Genomic DNA, 25,025 nt, shown 5'->3' with positions numbered 1-25,025 from the left:
ATAGCCTTACCACCAGAGATAAGTGATAGTCTTACCACCTGAGATAAGTTATAGCCTTACCACCCGAGATAAGTTATAGCCTTACCACCCGAGATAAGTTATAGCCTCACCAGATGGTATCACAGAATGACCACTTTCATAATGCATAAATGGTGGGATCCATTCTAGAAACCAAGTCATTCAGTTTTTTGGTGGGCAAAATATGCAGGACAATAGTTCACACTGATTAAAAATTTCACCCAGTTTCAAGCAGCTGTCATTGCTTCTTGTATTATCGTTATATAACGATGTCAGGCATTTACAGCCTGTGGTTATTGCCAACTTTAGTGACCTGCAGTGCCATTCAGAATTATTTGAACCTTTCAATTTTGACGCCAAGCCATAGAATTTCTGATTCCAAAGTACTTCTGATTGTATAAAACAGTATACTACTATTTTAATATTCTCCATCCCAGCACAAAAATATAGCATTATATCTCACAAATAAACACGAATTTGACATTAAAAATATATATCTATATATACATATACATGTACATAAAATTGTTTGAGTAATGGGAAAGTTACATCAAAATGGAAGGATACTACATGGCTTTTTCTTCTTTCTGACCATGATGTGAAAATACAGGAGGATAACAATTCCCGATGACACGATCCAGAGTAACATACATAAACTGATGTCAAGCTGGTTAAAACCCCATGGGGTCACAACCTTTGACCTTGCGGTTCGAACAAAAAGCAGCCTATTGCCATCTTTCGAGTTGTAGGAAGCTGAGGTCCCCTCAGAACCTTGGATTTGAAGTCTTGACTTTTCACGTTTCTTTTGACGAATTTCTGCTAATTTCTGAAGGTCTGCCCGTCGCTGTTGAAGCTCCCACCAATCCAGGGGTGAGGTGGAATCATGTGAAGGTGGTTGTCTACTAGTTGTGACCCCTGCCAGAGAAGATACACTACCAAAGACAATATTTTTTCTATCGTAATACTTCAGTAAATACTCCAGCACCTTATCTTCATGCCAGAGTGGCTTCCCCTTACGGTCTCGTCCCTCCAGGCACTCTGGACAATCTTTCTCTGATGGGAACTGTATTTTAACATGTTCAGGATCTTCAGATGGGTCACCGTGGAGACGAGCATTGGCCCTATTATGAGCCTGCCAAAGCCACAAAATGGAGTCCTGGCTGCTTTCTATTTCTGACTCCAAATTGGCAGCCATCTTATAAAAATTCTGACTACACTCCTTGCAACCAAAGAAATTCTTGATATAGCCTCTCATAGCCATCAGCACTAGTCTCGGTTCATTGCCCTCTTCTGAAATTCAAGAAGTTAGAATAAAATTTTTGTTGACACAATAATCATGCACTGTTTTATCAGTAAAGTTGAACTTCCATGTGCACAGGGAAGTTTAATGCTTCACATCCACCCTCCCCCCCCCCCCCCACACACACACACACAATACTAACTCACTACAGTTGTATATTAAATATTCTTGAGTATGACATTAAACAACAATGAAATCAAATACACATACACACAAACAAATAAATAATTCCCAACACAGCAGACACACAACCGTGTCCCACAAATTCTCATTTGTTCATATTTCATGTACTTCTGAAAAACCGTGTAATTTTTGCATTTTTTTTTTGCCCTCAGAGGTTTAAGCATTTCCTCACTGCCCTTTTTGGTTCAAGCTAATAGACTACACCATCAATGGCCTGCCTACTAAAAAGTTCTTAACATGATGAGTCAATATCATTTATCTTGATCGGTATCAATAAAGTAGGAAAAAAATCTCATGTCAGCAACATGTAGGAATTAAAGGCTTCACAAGTGTTAGTGAGAGATAAATAAGGAGGCATTACCTTGCTTGTGGGAGTGAGCATTGACAGTGAGGGTGTGGAACAGTGACCACATACCACAGGGGTAGCCTCGGAACTTAGGCTGGCTACCCTTACAACACACCCACTCCACTTTATCTGGTAGGTAGGCATCAGCTGTCTGAAACAGATATAAGTGACATACTGAGTGAAGGAGTGACTGGCTGGCTGCCATCGATATGAATATTTACACGATGCTAAGGTCAAATTCAGCAAAGTAAACTGAAAATGGGACAAATTGTTATTACATGCGTAGCATTTGATAAATCGCACACTCTGAATCTGGCTTATAAAACAGACATTCTATTTTCACTCCCCTTGTTGAATTCACCGAGTTGATACATCGAATTTCATTGTGCGAATGTGGATTTACACAAACTGAAAGCTTACACACACGTTGTTTCCAGCAGAGAATTAGACCTTGCCTCAATCATCGCTGTTATTATCTTACCGATGCTAGTGCTCTTTCACATATAAAAGATTAAAGATGTCTAATTAATAATAGTTCAAATGCATATATACATGACGCAGAAGCAGCTCCTCGAGGGACTGATCATTCATCTTCCACGGCAAAGAACGAAACACAAACAGTTCTTTATTTGACAGTTGTGACATGGAAAACCTCGAAGCCTCGAGATGATGCTGGATTTACTGTTGTCACCAGACAACAATCTGTACTGTGTGGGGCGAGGAGTGACCCGCCCCTGGAACTATTTGCCACCCGACTGGATCCCAATACAACTGCCAGTGATATTAAGATGTATGTGCACCAACAGTTTAATACTGACATAGACTGTGAACAACTACAAACAAAGTTTGATTCATATGCCTCTTTCTGGATACATGTGAGTGGCCAAAGCGGCAAAATCACTGCTCAGTTCAAAATACTGGCCGGAGGATGTACTTGTGAGAAAGTATTTTAAATGACGTTCCAGAGATTCTTACATGGCTCATGAGTCTCGTGATTCACAAGGTAATGACACTGATCTAGGGAATAGACACTATGTATCGGAATGGTACCTCGATGACACCTATGATCGTAATCAGACAGATAGATAACCCTGACACATTATCACAATTCAATAACTTATGCATTTCATACAATTGCCGATCATTAAAGAGATGTTTCTCTGAAATTAAGCATCTTTGTGATATAAGTGATCTATACCTTTTACAAGAGGCATGGTTACTGAACTCTGAACTACATATCCTGAATTCTATACATAAAGATTTTCTCGGTCGCGGCGTATCAGCAGTAGATGAAACCTCACTTGCCAAAGGCTGGCCATTTGGCGGCCTTGCTATACTCTGGCGTAAATCGTTAGCTAAGAACATAGATTTTTTTTACTATGGTGACAGCAGGCCAATAGGAATTAACATTGTAACTGATACATCTACTCTGCTTGTCCGTGAACTGTTTTGTGACTATCTGGGCAAGATACATGCCATCTGTTACTCCTAATTGTATGATTATTGGTGACTTTAATTCTGATCCAGGGAAAAAATTTGGTACAGAGCTTACTTCCTTCTGTAGTGAAACAAATTTGATAATTTTGATACAGTCAACCTGTCACAGGAAACCTTTACTTACGTCAGTGACGCTCACCTGTCAACGTCTTGGCGAGATCACTGCATTATATCATTCACTTATAATATATCCATTCAGTGTATCAAAGTCTTTTACAGTGTAATATCATCTGATCATGGGCCTATGTGCGTCTCTCTACAATGGGACGCATTACCTAGTTTGAAAGATCCTTCTAAGTGTCACGCCTCACACAGTCATGTTTATACTGACTGGAGTTTATTTAATGATTATGAACGGTGTCTTTATTATGAGTCAGCTAGCAAGAAACTATGTCAATTATCACCACCAGTAGATATTCTTTTATGCAATGCTAGTGACTGTCGCTCCAATCACAAATGTATTATAGATAGATTTTATGACAGTATTGTGAATGCTCTGGTACCTGCTGCTTCAGATACCATAGCAATAGAACGTACATGAAACGAATATGTTGTAACGGGGTGGTCGGATTATGTAGCTCACCTATATCCTCTATCTAAATCTACTTGGGGCCTCCGTGGCTCAGTTGGTTAGCGCGCTAGCGCAGCGTAATGATCCAGGAGTCTCTCATCAATGCGGTTGCTGTGAGTTCAAGTCCAGCTCATGCTGGCTTCCTCTCTGGTCGTACGTGAGAAGGTCTATCAGCAACCTGCGGGTGGTCGTGGGTCTCCCCCAGGCTCTGCCCGGTTTCCACCCACCGTATTGCTGGCCGCCGTCGTATAAGTGAAATATTCTTGGGTACGGCGTAAAACACCAATCAAATAAATAATAAATAAATAAATACTAAATCTACTTTTGTACTATGGAAAGAGCATGGCAGACCCCGCAATGGTCGCACTGCAGATAACATTAGACATACTAAGGGACGATTTAAATATGCTTTGCGTTTCTGTTGTCAATCAGAACAAACTATTCGCTCTGATAAAATGGCTGAGGCACTCTCCCACAAGTCTCCAGAGGAGTTTTGGAGAGAAGTGAAAATCAACACCTGCAAGCGCACTGCTCTCCCTAATCACACTGATGACGCTGAGGAAGAATCTGACATTGTCAACTTTTGGAAAAATAAATTTCAAACAGTCCTGAACAGGGTTTCATCGCAAAACCACAAAACTAGCCTTCTTAACACACTTTCTTCTTTCTGAAATGAAAACCGTACTTCTTGTTTATCTTTTGTTTCTCTGCCAGAGACTTGTAGCACTGTTCGCGGCATGAAAACTTGTAAATCAGCAGGTGTGGATAGTCTGACGGCAGAACACCCACAGCATGCTCCACCCGTTTTGTTTGTACATCTTTCTCTCTCTATAAATGCTATGTTGTTACACGGCCATGTGCCTGAAGGAGTGACCCAAGTACTCCTAGCCCCTGTAATTAAGAATAAGTCTGGCAACATAAATAGTTCTGACAATTGTCGACCTATTGCTGTTGCCACAGTCTTCTCTAAAATTGTTGAAAGTGTTATTTTGAAACAATGTGAATTGTCGTTATATAGTTCCGATTTACAATTTGGATTTAAAAAGAGACATTCAACAGATCAGTGTATCTATGTTGTAAAGGAAGTAATTATTCTGTACAGAAATGGCGGTAGTCCAGTTTTTGTTTGTTTTATGGCAGCCAGCATGGCTTTAGACAGGGTCAATTTTGGGACTCTACTTAAGAAACTGATTGATACAGGTATCCCTCTATGTATCGTGTACCTGCTGTGCGTTTGGTTTCATATTCAGTCCTTTGCGGTCAAATGGGGATCATCTATATCCAGTCCCTTTACTGTTACTAATGGTGTGCGGCAAGGAGGCATTCTATCACCTATGTTGTTTCCTGTTTACTTACATGATCTTGATGTATCTCTGAGTGAGGCCGGTGTGGGATGTAATGTAGCCAGTCTATTTATTAACCACCTGCTTTATGCTGATGACATGTGTCTACTGTGTCCATCTGCTAAATCTCTTCAACAATTACTTGGTATTTGTTCTGATTATTCAGTCTCACATGATATAAGTATATAATTGTAAGAAAAACGTATGTATGGTGGTTACTCCAAAGAGGTACAAACATTTTTTACCACCATCAGTAAAACTCTGCGGAACTAAACAACAGTATGAGAAAAAATATGTTTACCTAGGTCATGTAATTAACACACTTTGTACAGATGTCAAGGACATAGAGGAACAGGGGAGAAAACTTTGTGTTTGAGCGAACTTTATTTTGCAAAAATTTAGGCACTGTTCAATTCCTGTAAAGAAAACATTATTTAAACCATACTGCTCCAATATTTATTGCTGCTCATTATGGAGTTTTTTACTCAGGGGTATATCAACAAAATCAAAGTTACTTACAACAACGCCAACAACAACAGATGGCTATTAAATCTTAAACACAGCTGTAGTGCTAGTGGCTTGTTTGTCATGCATGATGTACGTTCCTTTGGAGAGGTGATAAGGGGCACTGTATACTCTCTTGTGCAAAGGCTAAATAGCAGTTGTAACAGTGTTCTGCAAGTGCTGCGTGTCTCTGGTGCTCCTGTTACCTCTGTACTTAATCAATACTGGCAAACCATTTTGAACGTAATGTAATGAAAACTAGCTGTGTTGTCACTGCTCTCATTTTTTATGACATTATCACGTATATGGACATTCTTTTCTGTCTGTAATAAACATATTATTATTATTATTATTATATGCTAGTGAACATGTTCCAGTAGACACGGAAAAGACGGTAAATACAGATATGTTTTTGAAGTGTATGCAAAATCACCTCCACACCCTAAAGAGCTCTCAGTCCAACTACAAATGACTAGTTTCTGTCTTTCAGCCTAACATGGCAGCACCCATATACATTAATTTTATAAAATGCATATTATATATAATAAATATAGTATTTGTGTTTGTAATGTGTTTAGTAAAATATTCAATAAAACTACTTATATAATAAAAGGACGTCTTAACGGCTCTATCAAACTAAGTTCCAGTTTGAGAAGAGTGTTTCCATAGGCATAGATAAACAAAAGTATGTAGCTTACCAGGCAGTGAACTGGTCCTAAACACACAAATCATTTTTATTTGTTGAAAGTTTGATCTTGAAAGCTTTTATGACAGAGGTAAAAATGGTGTAGTATACCCTGTGACCTGTCAATAATGTTTAGCAACTATTTTTGATTATATTTACCATAAAATAGTTACAGAAAACGTTTCACAAAAAGTTATATAGACAGGAATAATAATGGGGGAAACTGAAGACGTGAGCGTTTTTGAACTTTTTGACAGATTTCGGACAACAAATGATCAGTGAAGTAATGTCAGTAAAATTTGCCTAACATTTTTAGATGTCACACTATACAGCAGGACGTTTTTCTTTACCTTTAGCAACCAAAGAGTTCAAACTTCATTACTGTCAAACCACAACATAAGTACAATAGCTCATAACTGATCTACTAAGGATAGACCTTTACCCCTCACCTGTAAACTCTCCAGCTTTGCCACCCATTCTTCCCCTGAGATATCTGATGTGGACTCTTCCAACCAGCTGTGGAGTTTGTGCAAAAACTTCATAACTGGTTCTCTTCCAGGGAAATACTGAAAATAGGTCAAAAAATGATTTCATAAACAAATAAATCAAGTTTAGCCCCCATACATGTGGTATATATAAACAGGAAATATTCTTCTAAATTTCACAACTGTTTCTTTTTTACTATACATTGAAATTAAACACCTTTACCTCCTTATTCTTAAACGAAGTTAATATGTATGATACCTGAGTTTGTAAATTACCATCTGATGTCAATTAATAGAAAATCTGAACATATTAAATAAATTAACAGAATCTTTGGGGATCTCTTTATCATCATATACTCAGGTTTACCATGGCCAAAGCCTTGATGTAGAGCTTAAGAGCTGTCAGTTCCTTGCCACTGATGGAATGTCGGAGGGCCACTTCCTGCCGTAGGGAATAATGTAAGCTGGACTCCAAGTCCTTCATGTTCAGGCCCCTCCTAAAAAGCAGAGAGTGGTGTAATTATCATCTTACTCACTCCACTGGGCAAATGACTTTATAAGCAATGTTTTCACATGGGTGCACAATGCATTCACACAGGTGCACAATGCATTCACACTGGTGCACAGTGCATTCACATCGGTACACGATGCATTCACACGGGTGCACAATGCATTCACATGGGTGCACGATGCATTCACATATGTGCATGATGCATTCACACGGGTGCACGATGCATTCACACGGGTGCACGATGCATTCACATGGGTGCACAATGCATTCACATGGGTGCAGAATGCATATTTTCTTTGTCGTATAATCATGAAAATATGCCCATAATGTATAGGGTAGAGGTGGCGCCGAGGGTAAGGCAAGGTAGGTGTGGTTGAGGCAGGCTGGAGAAGTGTGTGGCAGAGGGTGAGATAGGGTTGAGGTATGACAGAGGGTGAGGTAGGGTTAAGGTATGGCAGAGGGTGAGGCAGGGTAGAGGTGTGGCAGAGGGTGAGGCAGGGTAGAGGTGTGGTAGAAGGTGAGGCAGGGTAGAGGTGAGGCAGAAGATAAGGCGGGCTAGAGGTGTGGCAGAGGGCGAGGCAGGGTACAGGAGAGTAAGGCAGGATAGAAGAGGGTGAGACAGGGTAGAAGAGAGTGCGACAGGGTAGGAAAATGGTGAGGTGAGGTAGGGGTGGGTGGGGCAGGGTAGAGGTGCGTTAGGCAAGGTAGAGGAGGGTGTGGCAGGGTAGAGAAGGGTGTGGCAGTGTAAAAGAGGGCAATGTAGGCTAGAGGAGCGTGAGGCACAGTAAAAGTGGGTGAGACAGGGTAGAGGAGGGTGAAATAAGGCACAGGTAGGAGAGGCAGGGTAGAGGTGGAGGTGGCAGGATAGAGGAGGGTGTGGTAGGGTAAACTGCAGGGTCCAAACTCAACTTAATTCCAGACTTAACTGCTAATACACTTTTGATCAACTGGGCCCTGTACTCATGTGTCCACACTAGTGGCAGGCACATGTGCGTGTAGCTAAAAAATGACAAAAGACCAGCAGTCAAAGTACATACGCATTCTTAGCCACTGGTTTTACTGGACTCTCAAAGTAAAGTTTGTCAGAGTCTTCTCCCCTTGCCTTCTCCAGCACTTGTTCATCTCTGGAGGCTCCCGCCAGATCTTTAAGCGCGTGGACAAACTCTTCACGTTTTGTTGCTTTTCTGAAACCCATAACAACATAACATTCAAACTGTTCATGTCAATAAATGTGTAAAAAAAAAAAAGGATGTGTTGTTTGTTCAAAAGTATATGAAAAATTTCGAAGTCAACGGCACTTTCATAATGCAGATTAAAATTTCTCATCACACCTATATCCCAATAGACTGACTGCATAATGACAACAAGACAACTTGTCCAGGGGTACTACATCACAAGAGCTCACATACTGGGATATGAGTTTAAAGGTATGAGTTCATTACAACATACCATATTTTACCACCTTTACAAATCATTTCATATATAGCGACAATTTTAACTCTGTGTCACGCGTAGAAATTTGCCCTTAATGATTAAACATTAAAATGAGCTGCCATGGTAGTATGGGAAACCACTTCATCTCACCTGATGACTAAACAAACATTGATGTAGGCCTGTGATTGCACACAGCAGGATCTATGTTTACAAAATGGGACGTTCACTTGAGTTGATTGTGTGTGGAAAATCTGCCTTGGAAAGTTTCAGAACAATTTCAGATGTACGTTAAATGACCTGAAATTTTGCCCCTCAAGAAAAAGAGATTTCAAGAGGCAAATAATGGTAATGAAATACTATTTTTGCTGCATAAAATCACATCTGTTCAGAAAGATATCATTTGACCTTCCAAATAAACCTCAAAAAACATCTAAAATAAATAAAACTCGGAAAATCAAGTAAAATGTGCAGCTAAGTCATGGGCAAAATATTAGGTCATTTAAAATAAAGATAGCTAAACTCACGGGGCAATTTGTTGAAAAATTCCATCTCGGTGGATCTGGTACACAGATGGGAAAGTTGTCACGCCATATTTGGTCACAGATTCCTTTAACATTCGCCTCACAACAAACTCTGGATTTGAAGACATGTCCAAGATAATCTGTACAGAAATATAGCAAACATTTTACACTACACGTACATTTTACACTCAGTATACCAGCCAAGGCTCCCCTTAAAGATGACAATATCTGCCGTGCAGATAGCTGTGGTGATAGAGTGGTACATGTATCAGTGTAGCTGGGATAAACAAAAGCACATGGTCTTTTAATTATGGCCACAATGCTGCAATATTACAGGCAGACCAGGTTAAGATTCAGCTCAAGTCTAGTTTTTCCAGGTGTGTTTCATAAAAGTTTTCAACTTGGAACTATGCTCTAGTCTATCTCGCAGCTGTCACAAATACTTAGCATGTAAAACGCACAGAAAAGTGGTAAATTGTGTGTGATTGTAACTCTTCTTATTTTAAGGACATATTTAGTAGTGCTTAAACTGAAAATTACATTTCTATCCTAGTTTTTCAAGTTTTAAGACAAATGTACGAACAAGTTGTTCATTAGATGGTCTAACAATGTCAGAAAAGGGAAACTGTGTAGTCTGTTTCCATTCCATGTGTATTGGCTAAAAACAGGAAGCTGATGTGCTACAAAATTAGAAGAATCAGGTACTTGTACATAAACAATGTTTTATATCAAGCACATATGAAGTAAATGCGAATCTTAAACAGAATGTAATTCGGCCATTTTCAAAAAATTCTTCACTGGGCATATAGACATAATCCTTTCAGAAAAAATAGGGTACGTCGGAAGGGATTTCATTTTAGTCTCCTTACAAAAAAATTCCATCAAAAGCCTAAAAAATATAGGGCCCTTTTTTGGGTGGGCCTACGGTGTTCCTCTCAGTGAACATATTTTTAATGACCACCAACAAGCGAACAGTTCCATCTCCACTCTTGCCAGAACATGTCACAAACTAAACACATGTATGGAGTACGAAAACACTAACACTGATATAGTTTTTAACTGACACGTGTATATATACATATATATATGTACATGTACAGATTCAACCTATGAATTCAAACCATGGCTTTATGGCGTAACATTACACATGCACTAAGTTTTGTTTTTAACAGTTTTTAATACAACTTAAAATACTTAACATACATGAACATGTACATGAATAACAACCTTACCTCCACCCCAATATCTGAGGGGCTGTCTTCAAACACCAGTATGGCGTACTTGTGATGATCAGGTAAATCTGCCCAAATCTCATCCATGGTTCTGAAGCCAGAAGAAAATACAGGTACTTATGGGACACCTTAACTATGATAAGTCAGATTTAATATGCAGGTTTTGAGATAAAACAACAACATTAAAGCAACAGAGTGATGTCCCTTTGCTAGATGATGCTTTAAGACACAGTCAGGTCAATCTGCCAATTTTAACATAGTTTTGTTTGTGGGAAATAGAACAGTAATTAAACAGGATTAAATTAATCCTATGAAGTTAACATGGTCTTAGGTAGCTTTGGGCATCAGATGAAAAACATTGTTGAAAAGTAACAATGTTCTGCCTGTTATCTGATCTCAAATACTGTCACCAGGTAGTAAAATCATGGTTAGTACATGTAGTCCTTCAATAATTATTGCACTAATGCAAAGGGCCAAAGTCATTTTGCACTGAGACATCACCCTGTTGTTGTAATGACGTAACTACGAAATTGTGAACTACATTTGATCCACATCATCCAAGCTTCATTTCTACACATACAGACCAGCGTTGGAAAGCATTCATGAAGCCTATTTAACTCTTAACTGTTAAATGGTGAGTGTAATTTACAAAATATGTTTATCAAAGCTAATAATGTACAGAAAGAAAGATAAAAATATTTGTAATTTTTCATTTTTTAGGGGCACATTTGCTATATTGCATAAGATACATTTACAACACTCATTTGTTCACACTACATGTATCTGTCAGCACTAAATTGTTAGAAAGTTAACTTGGGGGGACTTGGGATAAAAATTAACAAGCCAACAGTTCCATCTCAAGAACTCAGTTCCATCTCTTGCCAGAACATGTCACAAACTAAACACATGTATGAAGTACGAAAACACTAACACTGATAAAGTCTTTAACTGACACATTGATACATATATATATATATATATATATACATGCTGGCAGGCCTTCCCACATATAGCCGGAGAGGAATCCGGCATGAGCTGGACTTGAACTCACAGCGACCACATTCATGAGATGCTCCTGGGTCATATGCTATAGTGCGCTAACCGACTGAGCCACGGAGGCCCCAACCTCACCTCCAACTTCACCTCTTTATAAGTATTAATAAATGATCATAAATGATCACATGAATTCCTCTATTGATTGATTTTGTGATTTTCCAGTATGTTACATCTACATGGAGCTTCGGAAGAGTGCGCAGGAAATCTTGTTTAACATCCTTCACAAATGTTGTTGAACAACTGACTGAGATGAACAACTGACTGAGATGAGCAACTGACTGAGATGAACAGTTGAATAAGATGAGCAATTGAGTGAGATGAACGGCTAAATGAGATGAACAACTGACTGAGATGAACAACTGACTGAGATGAAGGGCTGAGTGAGATGAACAACTGACTGAGATGAGCAACTGACTGAGATGAACAGTTGAATAAGATGAGCAATTGACTGAGATGAAAGGCTAAATGAGATGAACAACTGACTGAGATGAACAACTGACTGAGATGAAGGGCTGAGTGAGATGAACAACTGACTGAGATGAACGGCTGAATGAGATGAACCACTGACTGAGATGAATGGCTGAATGAGATAAGCAACTGACTGAGATGAACGGCTGAATGAGATGAACAACTGACTGAGACAAACAACTGACTGAGACGAACAACTGACTGAGATGAACAACTGACTGAGCTGAACAAATGACTGACATGAACAACTGACTGAAATGAGCAACTGAATGAGATGAATAACATTATGTATATTTATTTAGTTACATGATTCTTAACACCATATTCAAGAATTTATCACTTACGATAACAGTCAATTATATGGGTGAAACCACCTAGCTGACCAAAGTTATACATGCATGTGCATGGAAACATACATGATACATGTGTGAGCACATGTCCAGTAAAAGTAAAGACCTCTAAAAATCCATGTAGGCATCACTAAATAAACCAATTAAAACTATCCATAAATATTCACTTTCGTTTATTTTTTTAGATTTTTGTGAAAAGAGTTAAAGGTGTTCAAAGATCTGAATTCTAAGGTGGACTTTATGGACTGTATTATCAGAGGTTAGGAACTGTGATGTCACAGGAAGTTTATCCAACTCTAATCAAGGTGTTGGAATAGCTCTTTTTAGGAATTAGTAAAAGATTACTGAAATAATGTTCCCAAAAATTCCTTTCTTCTGGTGAACACCAGGAAAACAAGGTATGTGAATACCATCAATATGGCTCATAAAGCCCACCATAGTATTCAAATATTTGAATGCTTTTTAACACTGTTTAAAAAAATCTGAAGGATAAATGTATTTTTACGCATAGTTTTCAGTTGTCTGTATGCTGACCCTTACTTTATATTTTAGTTTTCTTTCCTTTAAGGAGTACATGCATGTCATCTGATAAAAGCAGGTTTCAACATAAAGCCAGATATATTGATTGAATGCATGGTTTAATGGTAGGCATGAGAATATGTCCTCATGACTCATGCGTGAAAGAAACCATTATGTTATGCCTGACTGACTGCAGGGAGAAAACATTTTCATCCACAGAGCAAGCTTTATGTATGACTGTACGTCTTAATAAGCCTACCAAAAGGTCACAAATTCATATCAAAAGATCATACACCAATCACTGTAGGAAAGTAATCTGTGTACAACGCTCAGGGATCAAACTATAAACAGACGAGTCCACAGCCAATTCAAATCTCACATTATTATGATTATATAACAAAAGTCATAAGATAATTTAGAATGTGTCCTTTTGTGTTAAATGTATATGTACCGATAAATCAAATAATCTATGAATTTGTTCTATGCTTACAGGCAGCTTCATAACAAGCAATGCCGTCATAAATATTATGACTATGGAATGAGGTGTGTAAATTCCCGCACTTACGTGTACATACATATATAAAACTTGCTTTTAATGTAGACCAACATTAATACAGCTTTATTTTGACAATGACAAGCTGTACTGTAAACTGTTCATAACACAAATGAATGTTATTACAAACATGTATGTGTGTAATAACATTCAAACTACAGTATTAATTATAATACTACCATAATCACACAGTTTACTATAAATATACCTTTCCTTTATTAATATTAAACAAGTTGTATCAAACAGTAAGTGAATACGCTAAGAGTTGTAATTGCAAAATATGCCACAAATTTCCTTACACACATGGACCACATACGTGTACTTATTTAGAGTATATACAGGTAAATTATTAGATAATGGCCAGAAAAATCATGTCTACCACCATATAAATGGGGTAGATATGTAATTACCACATACATGTATATCTTAATGATACCATCCTGAATCCAATTTTATTCCAGCTGATATAGACCAAAAAATTGCACACATATATGTAGAGCACCAGCATGCAATGCTAGTGCCTATACATTAAGAATTATAACAATCAATGTGTCATGTCCAGTTTAGACATCATTCCACTCTGCTCTGTTCTGAAATAAACTCAATCCAAACTGAGCAAAGTTAAAAAAACAAAACAAAACAAAACAAACAGCATTAAAAAAAAAAGTCAATTTAGACTTTAATCTTACTGTTATAGCATATGGCAATTAGCTATCCAGCTAGCACAATGCTGGTGAATCAACTCCATTCTGCCATGACATATAATTTTTTTTTTTGCATCTGGATCTGCTTTTTGGGCAGGTTAATTAACATGCCAATAACATGTTGGAAGACAAAACAGTCATACAGAATACCACAGGTCTCTGTACATGTATGTGGCTCTACTGACAAGTCATATGCACATGTTTCTAGTTGTCTGTATGATGACGCTTACTTCATAGTTTACCTTTCTTCTCTTTAAAGAGCACATGCATGTCAGCTGACAAAGTAGGTTTTAATATAAATCCAGATTTATTAATAGTATGCATGGTTTAATGGTAGACACAGGAATATGAAAAGGTTCTAACATCACAAAAAAGGTGCTAAATATTACATATCCCTACTGATTAAGACTTTTAAATGGGATAATCTATCTAATCAAGATTACACTCTCTATACATGTAGTTACTTACACACATTTATTTCTTTGTTATTCTGAAACACAATAAAACTCAAGAGTTACACTCTGAACTGTAGATGCTGATCATGAAGTTTATGTCAGATATTGATCACATATGACCTGGCCATTACATCAATAGTGTTACATCTATTATGCCACTGAGTTCATGTAATCAATATTTCCCAACTGCCTTATTTATCTTGATCGAGTTGTCCATATGCCACATTTCTCAACAATAAAATGACACATACATGTGTGCATGGAGACATAGAGTGTACTTAATCTGATATTACCTACAGCAGGTATTTACTCATGCACAGGCTGGTGCCATATGTACATAACACATGGTGCCATATACATCACTCACCACTATTTAACATTAAACTAAAGAAAACTAGTGATTTTTTTATTTTCAGCAGTTGGCTTTTCTGATTTTTCTTCACACAAATGTTTATTTAATTATTTATTTACTGGATTGGAGTTTTACGCTGTACTCAAGAATATTTTCATTTATACGACGACGGCTGGCATTATGGTGAGAGCATACCAGGGATAATCCCACGACCATCTGCAGGTTGCTGGCAAACCTTCCCACTTACGACAGGAGAAGAAGCCAGCATGAGCTGGACTTGAACTCATAGTGACAGCATTGGCGCAAGTCTCCTTAAGGTCACTGCTCTGTGCTGGCATTCTAACTCCCTCAGCCGCAAACACCCCCCAAAAGTCAACTTAATATTTAACCAGTGTAAAGGAAGTCACATGAAAAATAAAACATTTGGCAGTTTCCATAAACTTTGCTTAAAGCGAAAAAATTCCTAATGTGACATTCAACCACTGACATGATTGACTGGTAGATATGATGTCATTTGAGACAATTTAGCTAAAACTATGTCAACAATGCTTCAGAGAGAGCTAGTACATGCCCATAATGCACGCGTAGCTTAATTTTGAAAAAAACATGCATGCTAGCAGTGAGAGAAGTGATGAAGTAACACACACCAGGTACATGTATGTTAGCAGTGAGTGAAGTGATGAAGTAACACACACCAGGTACATGTATGTTAGAAATGATGAAGTAACACAGACCAGGTACATGTATGTTAGCAGTGATGAAGTAACACACACCAGGTACATGTATGTTAGAAATGATGAAGTAACACACACCAGGTACATGTATGTTAGAAATGATGAAGTAACACACACCAGGTACATGTATGTTAGAAATGATGAAGTAACACACACCAGGTACATGTATGTTAGAAATGATGAAGTAACACACACCAGGTACATGTATGTTAGAAATGATGAAGTAACACACACCAGGTACACATGCACATGCACTCACACACAAACACACACTTGTACAAATGTACAATGTACTGTATGTATGCACACATCACAGCCATAGAGTGAATAAACAGTTACAAGTACACGGTTGGGCATGGATTTACAAGCACATGAACCCCTTGTGGAATACAGGTATGAACGTTTCTGTTTATGAATCACTCATATGCCAATCAATCATGAATTGTGCCACATCTACAGAGTGAGTGAGTGAGTGAGTGCTTGGGGTTTAACGTCGTACTCAACAATTTTTCAGGCATATGACAACTAAGGAATCCTTAGGGTGTATGTAATGTGCCTCCTTGTTGCAAGACGGATTTCCATGACATTTATGAAGTACACAGCGAAGTTGGAAGCCTTATCATCTATAAATGACTATGACATTTACAAAGCACACAGCAAGTTGGAAGCCTTATCATCTAAAAATGACCACGACATTTATGAAGTGCATGTACAAACAGAATAACACCAGATTTATTGGTAACTGCCCTGATCAAAATTAACTAGCTATTGTATTACATGTACCAATTAGGCATCAAAACCTCTCAACAAGCTCCCCTACCATCAGTTTTCTGGGGCAAAATTTGAGGTCTATTACCCTAAGCTGAGATTTGAGTTATCATATATATATCAGTATATATATATATGTCTTATGTACATATATATGTTTCAGCAAATCATGGATGGATACATGCTTGTATGGGTACAAACCTGATGACTATAATGGTGGATACATGCTTGTTTAGGTACAAACCTAATGACTACAATGGGTAGACACATGCTTGTATGGGTACAAACCTAATGACTACAATGGGTGGATACATGCTTGTTTAGGTACAAACCTGATGACTATAATGGTGGATACATGCTTGTATGGGTACAAACCTAATGACTATAATGGTGGATACATGCTTGTTTAGGTACAAACCTAATGACTACAATGGGTGGATATATGCTTGTATGGGTACAAACCTAATCACTACAATGGGTGGATACATGCTTGTTTAGGTACAAACCTAATCACTACAATGGGTGGATACATGCTTGTTTAGGTACAAACCTAATGACTACAATGGATGGATACATGCTTGTATGGGTACAAACCTAATCACTACAATGGGTGGATACATGCTTGTATGGGTACAAACCTAATGACCATAATATAAGGCTGCTGTCAAATGCATTCTCTTCTTCTAAAAAAAAGCATGATAAATAGCAATAATCTGAGTCATGCTATACTTTGACATTTTACTCACAATAATAAAACCACATCAATATACATGCTCACAGAAAGGTAGTCACAGTTAAAAGACCACATGTAGGCTCACACAAATTTAATACCTTCATATGCCTGCTGAGTAAAATGCAGGATTGTCCCAGAGAGGTTTACAATCATGTACAACTGATACACAAACGATCACGTGCAAGTACCATTGTCTGTTTTAAATCACGCAAGAAATTTCCAAACAACCACAGGACACATGAATAGCCTACAGTCACAAAAGCCTGGGCTACATGGTTGAACAAAAAAAAACCCATTAATTGTGCCAACTGATGATTATCTAGCAATACTGGTTTTACTCTGACCTGGCTCAATTTTCATCTTCTGCTTTATAGCTGTCCTTCACTGTATTAGACTTGCACAGCTTTACAGTGACCTAAATGCTGATGTACAGGTTAACATTGCTGAACAACAACTATAAATGTACTTCTGCAATCACATTCACACGTACATATATGTATTGTGACTGTCTATCCTAGGTTCTGATTGAGATGAAAAAAACTCAGACCCTGTAACAATAAATGCACTTCACATCCACAACTACTCATTGTGTATTCAGAGGAAACAATCCTAGGTCCTGATTGACATGACAAAAAAAATTAGATCCTGTAAGAAGCCTGTAAGATACACGTTCATGTAATATATACACTAAACGTCACCAGGCGGATGCAATATCACAACAATAGCTAGCTACATGTAGCTGGTAAAAATGGCTATTAATGTAGAACACGGCTGCATCCAAGTACATGTTATCCGTTCTGTCTAATCTTTGATGTTCAATGAGTAAATGGGGAGGTAAATTAGTACAAGAGAAATACTCATTAAAGTATTTTTAATTCTAATCATTGATTTATTTCTCACATGTGTACATGTTAATGCAATCATTGATATTTTCAACTTTATTGCCGAAACATTACTAAGGACTGTTTGTATCCCATCTAAATGGCACATGAACCATACAAATGGCATATGGACCATACAAATAGCCTATGGAACATCCAAACCCAAGAACTTATTTTAATTATTTCAAAAAATGTTACACCTTTTCAAGAATCTTGATGCTTTTCGGAATCACAATTTCTCAAACGCTATGTAGAAACATTAGCTTCTGCCCGATGTCCCTACGTCTATATTTCATTTCACACAATACTATGTCTTGTAAATATTATTTCATTGCTAAACTTGATTTTTTTTGTACATGTACTCGCATGACTGAGTCTACTTTCCATACATCAGTGTACTTCACATAAACTTAAACATTTTCATGAACATGTAATTCCCTAATTCTGACTCATTCATCCACCTTATAGGAACACTTTTGTGATTTTATTTTTGGTTAAATTTGATTAATTTCTTTTAAAGAAAAGTATTATCTTTAAGCCTTTACAAGCTTCCGAAAGTGCATTTTACCAAACTGGAGGTGAAATTCCTTTGTAACTGTTAATGTTATCTGTGTGTGTTATGGTGAATTATTATTGTACATCTCCCAGGCCTTGTGGACCGCAAAACATTTTCGTTACAAATTTATCCAGCATCTTTTTGCTTAAGAGATCATAATTCCAGAGAATTTTGGCATAAAAGTGATCAGCTTAAATGCAAATGAATATCTGTGGTTAGTATAAAATATACGTCAGATAATTACCTTTGAGAAAATATCAACCTCATCTGTGCACGTTACCATTTAAAATTAGTCTCAAAGTTCTTAAAAGTTATAAAGCATGTCAAATAAACTTTCCAAACTTCAGAATCATTTAAACAGCGACTGTAAGTAGTACAGGAATGTCTTATATTACTGAAAGGCTATTATTTTCAACTAGTCTTGATAATAATACACAAAGTTTGATTTGATTATCAAATATGGATTTTTTGACAAAAATCTCAGGTATAATCTCTTCATAGTAACGATATTATTATAAGCAATGTCAGCTAGATATTTCCACAAAGGTCTGCAGAATGGCAATGGCAGGACGAAGTAACCTTCCTTGTCGGATTTATTTATTTATTTGATTGGTGTTTAACATCGTACTCAAGAATATTTCACTTATATGACGGCGGCCAGCATTATGGTGGGTGGAAACCAGGCCGATCCCGGGGAACACTCACGACCATACGCAGGCTGCTGGCAGATCTTCCCACGTACGGCCCGGAGAGGAAGCCAGCATGAGCTGGACTTGAACTCACAGCTTCCTTGTCAGAGGTTTGCATTACATACATGTATATGTAGGTGTGTATATATGTATGTGTGTATGAAAACAGACTAGTTTCCTGGCTGTAGCAAGTACACCTCAGTGCTGAGCAACAAGAGAGGCAGCAACAAGTACCATTTTTAAAGTCTTTGGTATAACCTGAACCGGGATTGAACCCGGGTCTCCCAACCTAAGCATTAGGCCATTAAAGCAGCTCAAAAGAGGCTGGCAATAATCCACCTGTAATAAGTGTCATAGAGATGGAGAGACAAGCATATATTTTAATCAGGTCACACAGTTCTCAACAAATGACTGGGAACATTCTGTCATTCGTTTATTTATTTCATTGGTGTTTTATACTGTACTCAAGAATATTTCACTTATAGGAAAGAGGCGGGATGAAACCGAGAAGAGCCAGGGGGAAACCCTCCCGACCCATGGGTTTCGGGAACCCCACACACTCTGACTGACTTTCTCACACCATAATACTGGTTGCCGTCGTTTAAGTGAAACATTCTTGAGTAAAATACCAAGCAAATAAATAAAATAAATGTTATCTGAAATGTTTAAATATTCAAGGTATGCATAAACTTACACACACGCATCATATGGGTATTTTTAACTTCAACAACTACACAAATGATCTAAATGACAAAAAAAAGAGTGATGTGTAAATGAAGGGCTCACATAACCCGCTGTCCGTGAGTGTTCAGTCACAAGATGTCTGGATAAATAGGCCTACTAATGCAGTCATCTTGGCCAAGTGCTACAAAGGCATACTTGAGAAACATCTGCTGACTGCAGTGAATCACTACTACTGGGAAGAAATCAATGTGAGCAAATGTGAGGACCATATAACATGTACCTGATCAACTTAGCTGCTGGTTCATCAGCTCATGTTTGCATAGTCTGTTCTCTCAGTACACATAAAAATCCTACATGACAGCCATCATTATTTACTTTAGCAGGGTTAAGTAAGGGAGAGCTAAATTTTGTTGAGTTTTTCTCAACCGAAATTAAAATCTTTCAACTTTATGTTTTCAATTAAGTGAATGCTGTGAAAATATTTGATACTGTCTTTTGAAGTAAACAAAACTAAGTAAATGACACAGTTTTTTTTTTATCTGCATCCACAGGCCACAGATTTATGAAACATGTCACCGCAATTTGAATGATTTCTTTTAATAACAACATGACTCTGTTTTGAAGTATATATCAGCAAGTATATATCTTCTATCTTTCTATATATCTAAGTATATATCAAAAGAGACACATATATAATAGTCAATATCAAGAAATAGCCCAACCACAGGAATTTCAGAATGCACAGATGGTATAGTCACTCTAACTTTTTCATCAGTCCATGGAAGCCCAACGGATTGAACGTCAAAACAGTCAACCCACAGACACAAAACGTGTACATGTAAATGTATTATATGTATTGTGTCTTAATATGATTTTGATTCAATGCCACACACAAGAATTTTTCATTATTTGTTGGCACCATTTTTATGGGCAGAGGAAACTGGGGTGTCATCATCATGTGACATGTGTGACCAATCATATTTGTGGAAGACAAGTGTTCTGCAATAAACTTCATGTAAGACAACACAAGACAACGTGGCACCAAAACCACAGATTAATGAAAATAAAGAGAATCTAGAAAATTTTTGTCTGAGAATCAGACTGAAAACCTCATATGAAAGAAAGACAAGCAACTCAAGCACACAGCTATCTCGAGCTTCCTGTACATTCTATTCAATACTTTCTTAAAAATACACTTCCATGTAGCAGAGACTTTATGTGTCACTCCGCACAGGTCATTCATATATCATATGAGACAGAACTACATGTATATATAGGGCAAGTATTTTGACAGAACGTAGGATTTGTCACAATTTTGAACTTTTTGATGATAAATTCCAGTAAATTCCAAGAGAAGTGAGTTACACTAATGATGACCATCACCACAATGTAAACTGATAACTAAATGTGTGCCAGACCACAGTTATGACGTTGATTATTCCTCTTAGATTCAGTCAAGTAACATACAAAAGTTTGTATCATAAATAAATAAGTATGTGACATGCTGTTATGTACTCCAGTACATGTAGGTCTGACAGGAAAACCTGCATCCACAACATTATAGGATTTAGTCCAAATGCCATACTAATTGTAACTTATACACTGAAATCTTTTCCAGCAGAAATTGCAAGACTACAAAGATTTGTAATCGATGTAGGACCAGCATGGACTGTGAGCACAATGTCGGTGATGTTTACAGTACATGAGCTACATGTAACAATGACACAATTGGCCCCCCCTCCACCCCAAAAAAACAGGCTTTCTGCTCCCCCTGAATTAAGTCAATTTGTACTTACTCTAAGGGTTGGAGTTTGGGAAAACTCTGTGGCCAGTTTACTCCATTACTTTCTCTTAACAAATACTGGATAAGATTGGCTCTCAAGACATTTTTGTCCATTTCAGCTGGGGTTGTTTCTCCTCCTTCCTCTGATGTACTTAGTGGTTTAAACATCTGTAATGAAATATATATAAGTTAACATTTGATTCACAAAGTGATATTTCATAAAACAAAACAGAAAGCAATCAGTGTAGTTTAATTAGATACAAAAATAAATGGAAGAACTTTACCTAACCTTTTTGATAATTATGCAACGGATTGTGTCAGTGCAGTTAAAGTTACTTTCAGTCACTAGAACACCTGAGGTGAAAGGCGCAAGCATGACTTCAATTCAGGCCTGCTGAGAGTTTCACAGTTCATAGGGCCCTGTAGAGGCAATTTGCAGTCATTCAGGTGGCAATCTAACAATTGTTTGTCTTCCACCAATATAATATACGTATCTGTACATCACTGTGGGCAAGTTATCAATAAGTGACCAAAGGTTGGTGGTTTATTCTGGTTTCCTCCACCCAGAAAACTGACTAACATGAGCAGGTATAAGTGAAAAATCATGGACAATGACAACATACAAACATGAATGAATCAAATTAAAAAAAAATTAATATTTTTTTTGTAATTTGTACATGATAAAATCTGGCAATAATAATGCTCACAGTTAGAATCAAGCATAGATTAAGGTTTTTCTCATACCCGTAAGGTTGGATACGCCATGATTTCCTTTTCACGGCACAAATCAGTGTTCACAGAACTGGCACAATTAACAGTACCAATCTTAACAACTGGCTCCCAACCTATTTAGAAACAAAAAACACAATATCATTTCAACAGAACAGCAATTAAAGTACAAGATAGAACTTGCTTATTGTCTCTTTTCAATGAAAGACTTAGTATTCAAAGTGTCTTAAACTGACATTAAATATTTTTGGAATTTTTTGTGACCCAATAAAAACTCAGTGAAACTTTGACAGTGCTTGAACATGTCGCCATTATCAAGGGCTATGCGATATCTTGTTTATTCAGCTTTTTTACGCCCAAGGTATTTTCCGTATTATATGAAAAATAGTTTCTAGCTGGAAAAAGTTGTGGATGTTGTTGCTCACGAAATTTTTAAACTTTTTGCAGGAGTGCAATATTTTTGAGTAGGCCTCTCCTGTGTAAAACTCACAATCAAATAAGTAAGTAAAATAACTGCTGATACAATAAGCTTACAGTCATTAATCAAGAATCAGTATCCTTTGGTTGAAAGGCCAATGTATGATTGTATGGCAGAACTTACAGCCACTGCTGAAAGGTTGGCCTGTGACCATCTCCAGAGTGGTTATGCTGGCAACTTTGTAAACATCCACTAGTGGATGTTTCGAAATTACACCAGCGTTGTTGTGAGCTTGTGAAACACATTCATGTAAAATTTCTGAAACATGAAAATAACTCCTACGCCCAACATGGGCTGTGGTTGCATGGCTCGTTGTCTTTTGTTGTCCACAGTGTCACTATTTTACGCATCAAGTAAATATTTTGGGGGATGATTCTCAGGTAAAATATAGTTGCCTGCATGGTATTCATCTGATTCAAATACAATTATAAGCCAAATCAAAATTCTTCAGTGATATCATTTGTAATCAGTTAAGAGAAAAAAAATTATTACTGCGCAAGATTTAATTTTAGACATTGTCCGATGAGTCGTCTTCTAATTCCAATAAACCATCGCAATCATGAAAGCTTATTTTCGGCTAATTCTGATATTTGTTATTTACAGACTGCTTTTTAAACACAAAATGAACAATATACATAGGTTTGTATATTTTGAAAAGCGTGGCTATAAACACATGGGGCCTAATGGGGTGTATGCAGTTTGATCCAAGACAGTATGCTACGGTTCAACATCATTTTTTTGAACCATCGTTGAATATTACATGCCTTGTAAATCATTTGGTTTTCAACTGGCATACAGGAGAATATACACACAGCAAAATCATTGTAAAGGATCTCAAAATGATGTCCAATGTAGTGCTGTGTTATCAGTTATCCCTTCATATAGTGAAGAGGTAAAGACAACGTCACGGCCTAGACTGCGCAATCAAACTGAAGTGCATTTGTTTGGATAAAATTCATACCAGGCATTTGCATGCTCAGTATTGTCATTTTGTTTCAACTGTTATTCAGCGAAATCACATCAGAAAAATAAAGTATAGGCCTAATACTTTTTAGAAAGCTTGAGCATCCTGCTTTCGAAATAAGTTTTAGTCAAGACGAAGTGCTGTTTTATCTTTTAAAGTTAAAAATATTCCATAAGCTGTTTAGCAAAATATGTCAGCTTTGTTACAGCAAATTCACTACTGTGGATACAGATTTTTTCAGAAAATAAATAATATCCCTAAACTCTAAGTCTAAATCTATTCAGTACATGCTGATCAAAATAAGATGTTTAACAAGAGAAAAAAAAAGTTACAACAGTGCACACCTATAAAAACGCATCAACAACTTACCCTGAACATCTCTGGCAAAATCTTTAAAAGTCGGGACGTATCTGATACAATGTCCACACCATTCATTATAAAACTCTATAAGCCACACAGTTTCCGAGTTGTACACAGATCTGTCAAAAGACGCCTTCTCCAATATGACAATCCCACTGTCCGACTTGTCATACAAACTTTCGCCGGTCTCCGATTTAATCACCACAGCTTCAAAAAACAGCGTAAAGAGAAGACAGATGGATAACCACGTGAATTTCTCCATCCTAATTGCCTATTATCATCTGAGACTTGGTCTAAAAAAATTATCGAATTTAATAATTTTCTCGCACATTTTCTCCCATCTGTTAAAACGTCTTCTGCTGTAATGTGGCACCTGTCTACAATATTTACCTCCGTGAGCGTAAGAGCTCCACTCTTGCTACCCTCTTGTAAACACGAATGGGTGTGGAGAGGACGTTCCGAGGAAATCAGTATTTTTTTTTTTTTTTGGTTCTTTGTTTGTCGTTTTGAATTAACCACACAACTTAAAATCCACAGGCAGTGATGATAGCTGGAAACCATCCGAAACGTACTCGCGAG

The 25,025-nt window shown here is 37.4% G+C and overlaps 1 protein-coding gene across 1 annotated transcript; it reads right to left on the bottom strand.

Annotated features, from left to right (window-relative positions):
- On the bottom strand, positions 1-24,807 carry LOC135480187 (sulfhydryl oxidase 2-like). Its single transcript, XM_064759951.1, has 10 exons — positions 24,456-24,807; positions 22,660-22,760; positions 21,929-22,083; positions 10,631-10,721; positions 9,402-9,538; positions 8,481-8,627; positions 7,300-7,429; positions 6,897-7,013; positions 1,863-1,998; positions 1-1,308 (listed from the first exon to the last, which is right to left on the bottom strand). The coding sequence occupies exons 1-10, from the start codon at positions 24,706-24,708 to the stop codon at positions 569-571; spliced, it is 2,007 nt and encodes a 668-aa protein (XP_064616021.1). The 5' UTR covers positions 24,709-24,807; the 3' UTR covers positions 1-568.
- Positions 24,808-25,025: the final 218 nt, after the last annotated feature.

This window comes from Liolophura sinensis, chromosome 13 (genome assembly GCF_032854445.1).
Source record: "Liolophura sinensis isolate JHLJ2023 chromosome 13, CUHK_Ljap_v2, whole genome shotgun sequence".
Taxonomy (NCBI): domain Eukaryota; kingdom Metazoa; phylum Mollusca; class Polyplacophora; order Chitonida; family Chitonidae; genus Liolophura; species Liolophura sinensis.
Note: the sequence above shows the minus strand (reverse complement) of the source record. Positions and strands in the feature narration are given on the sequence as shown.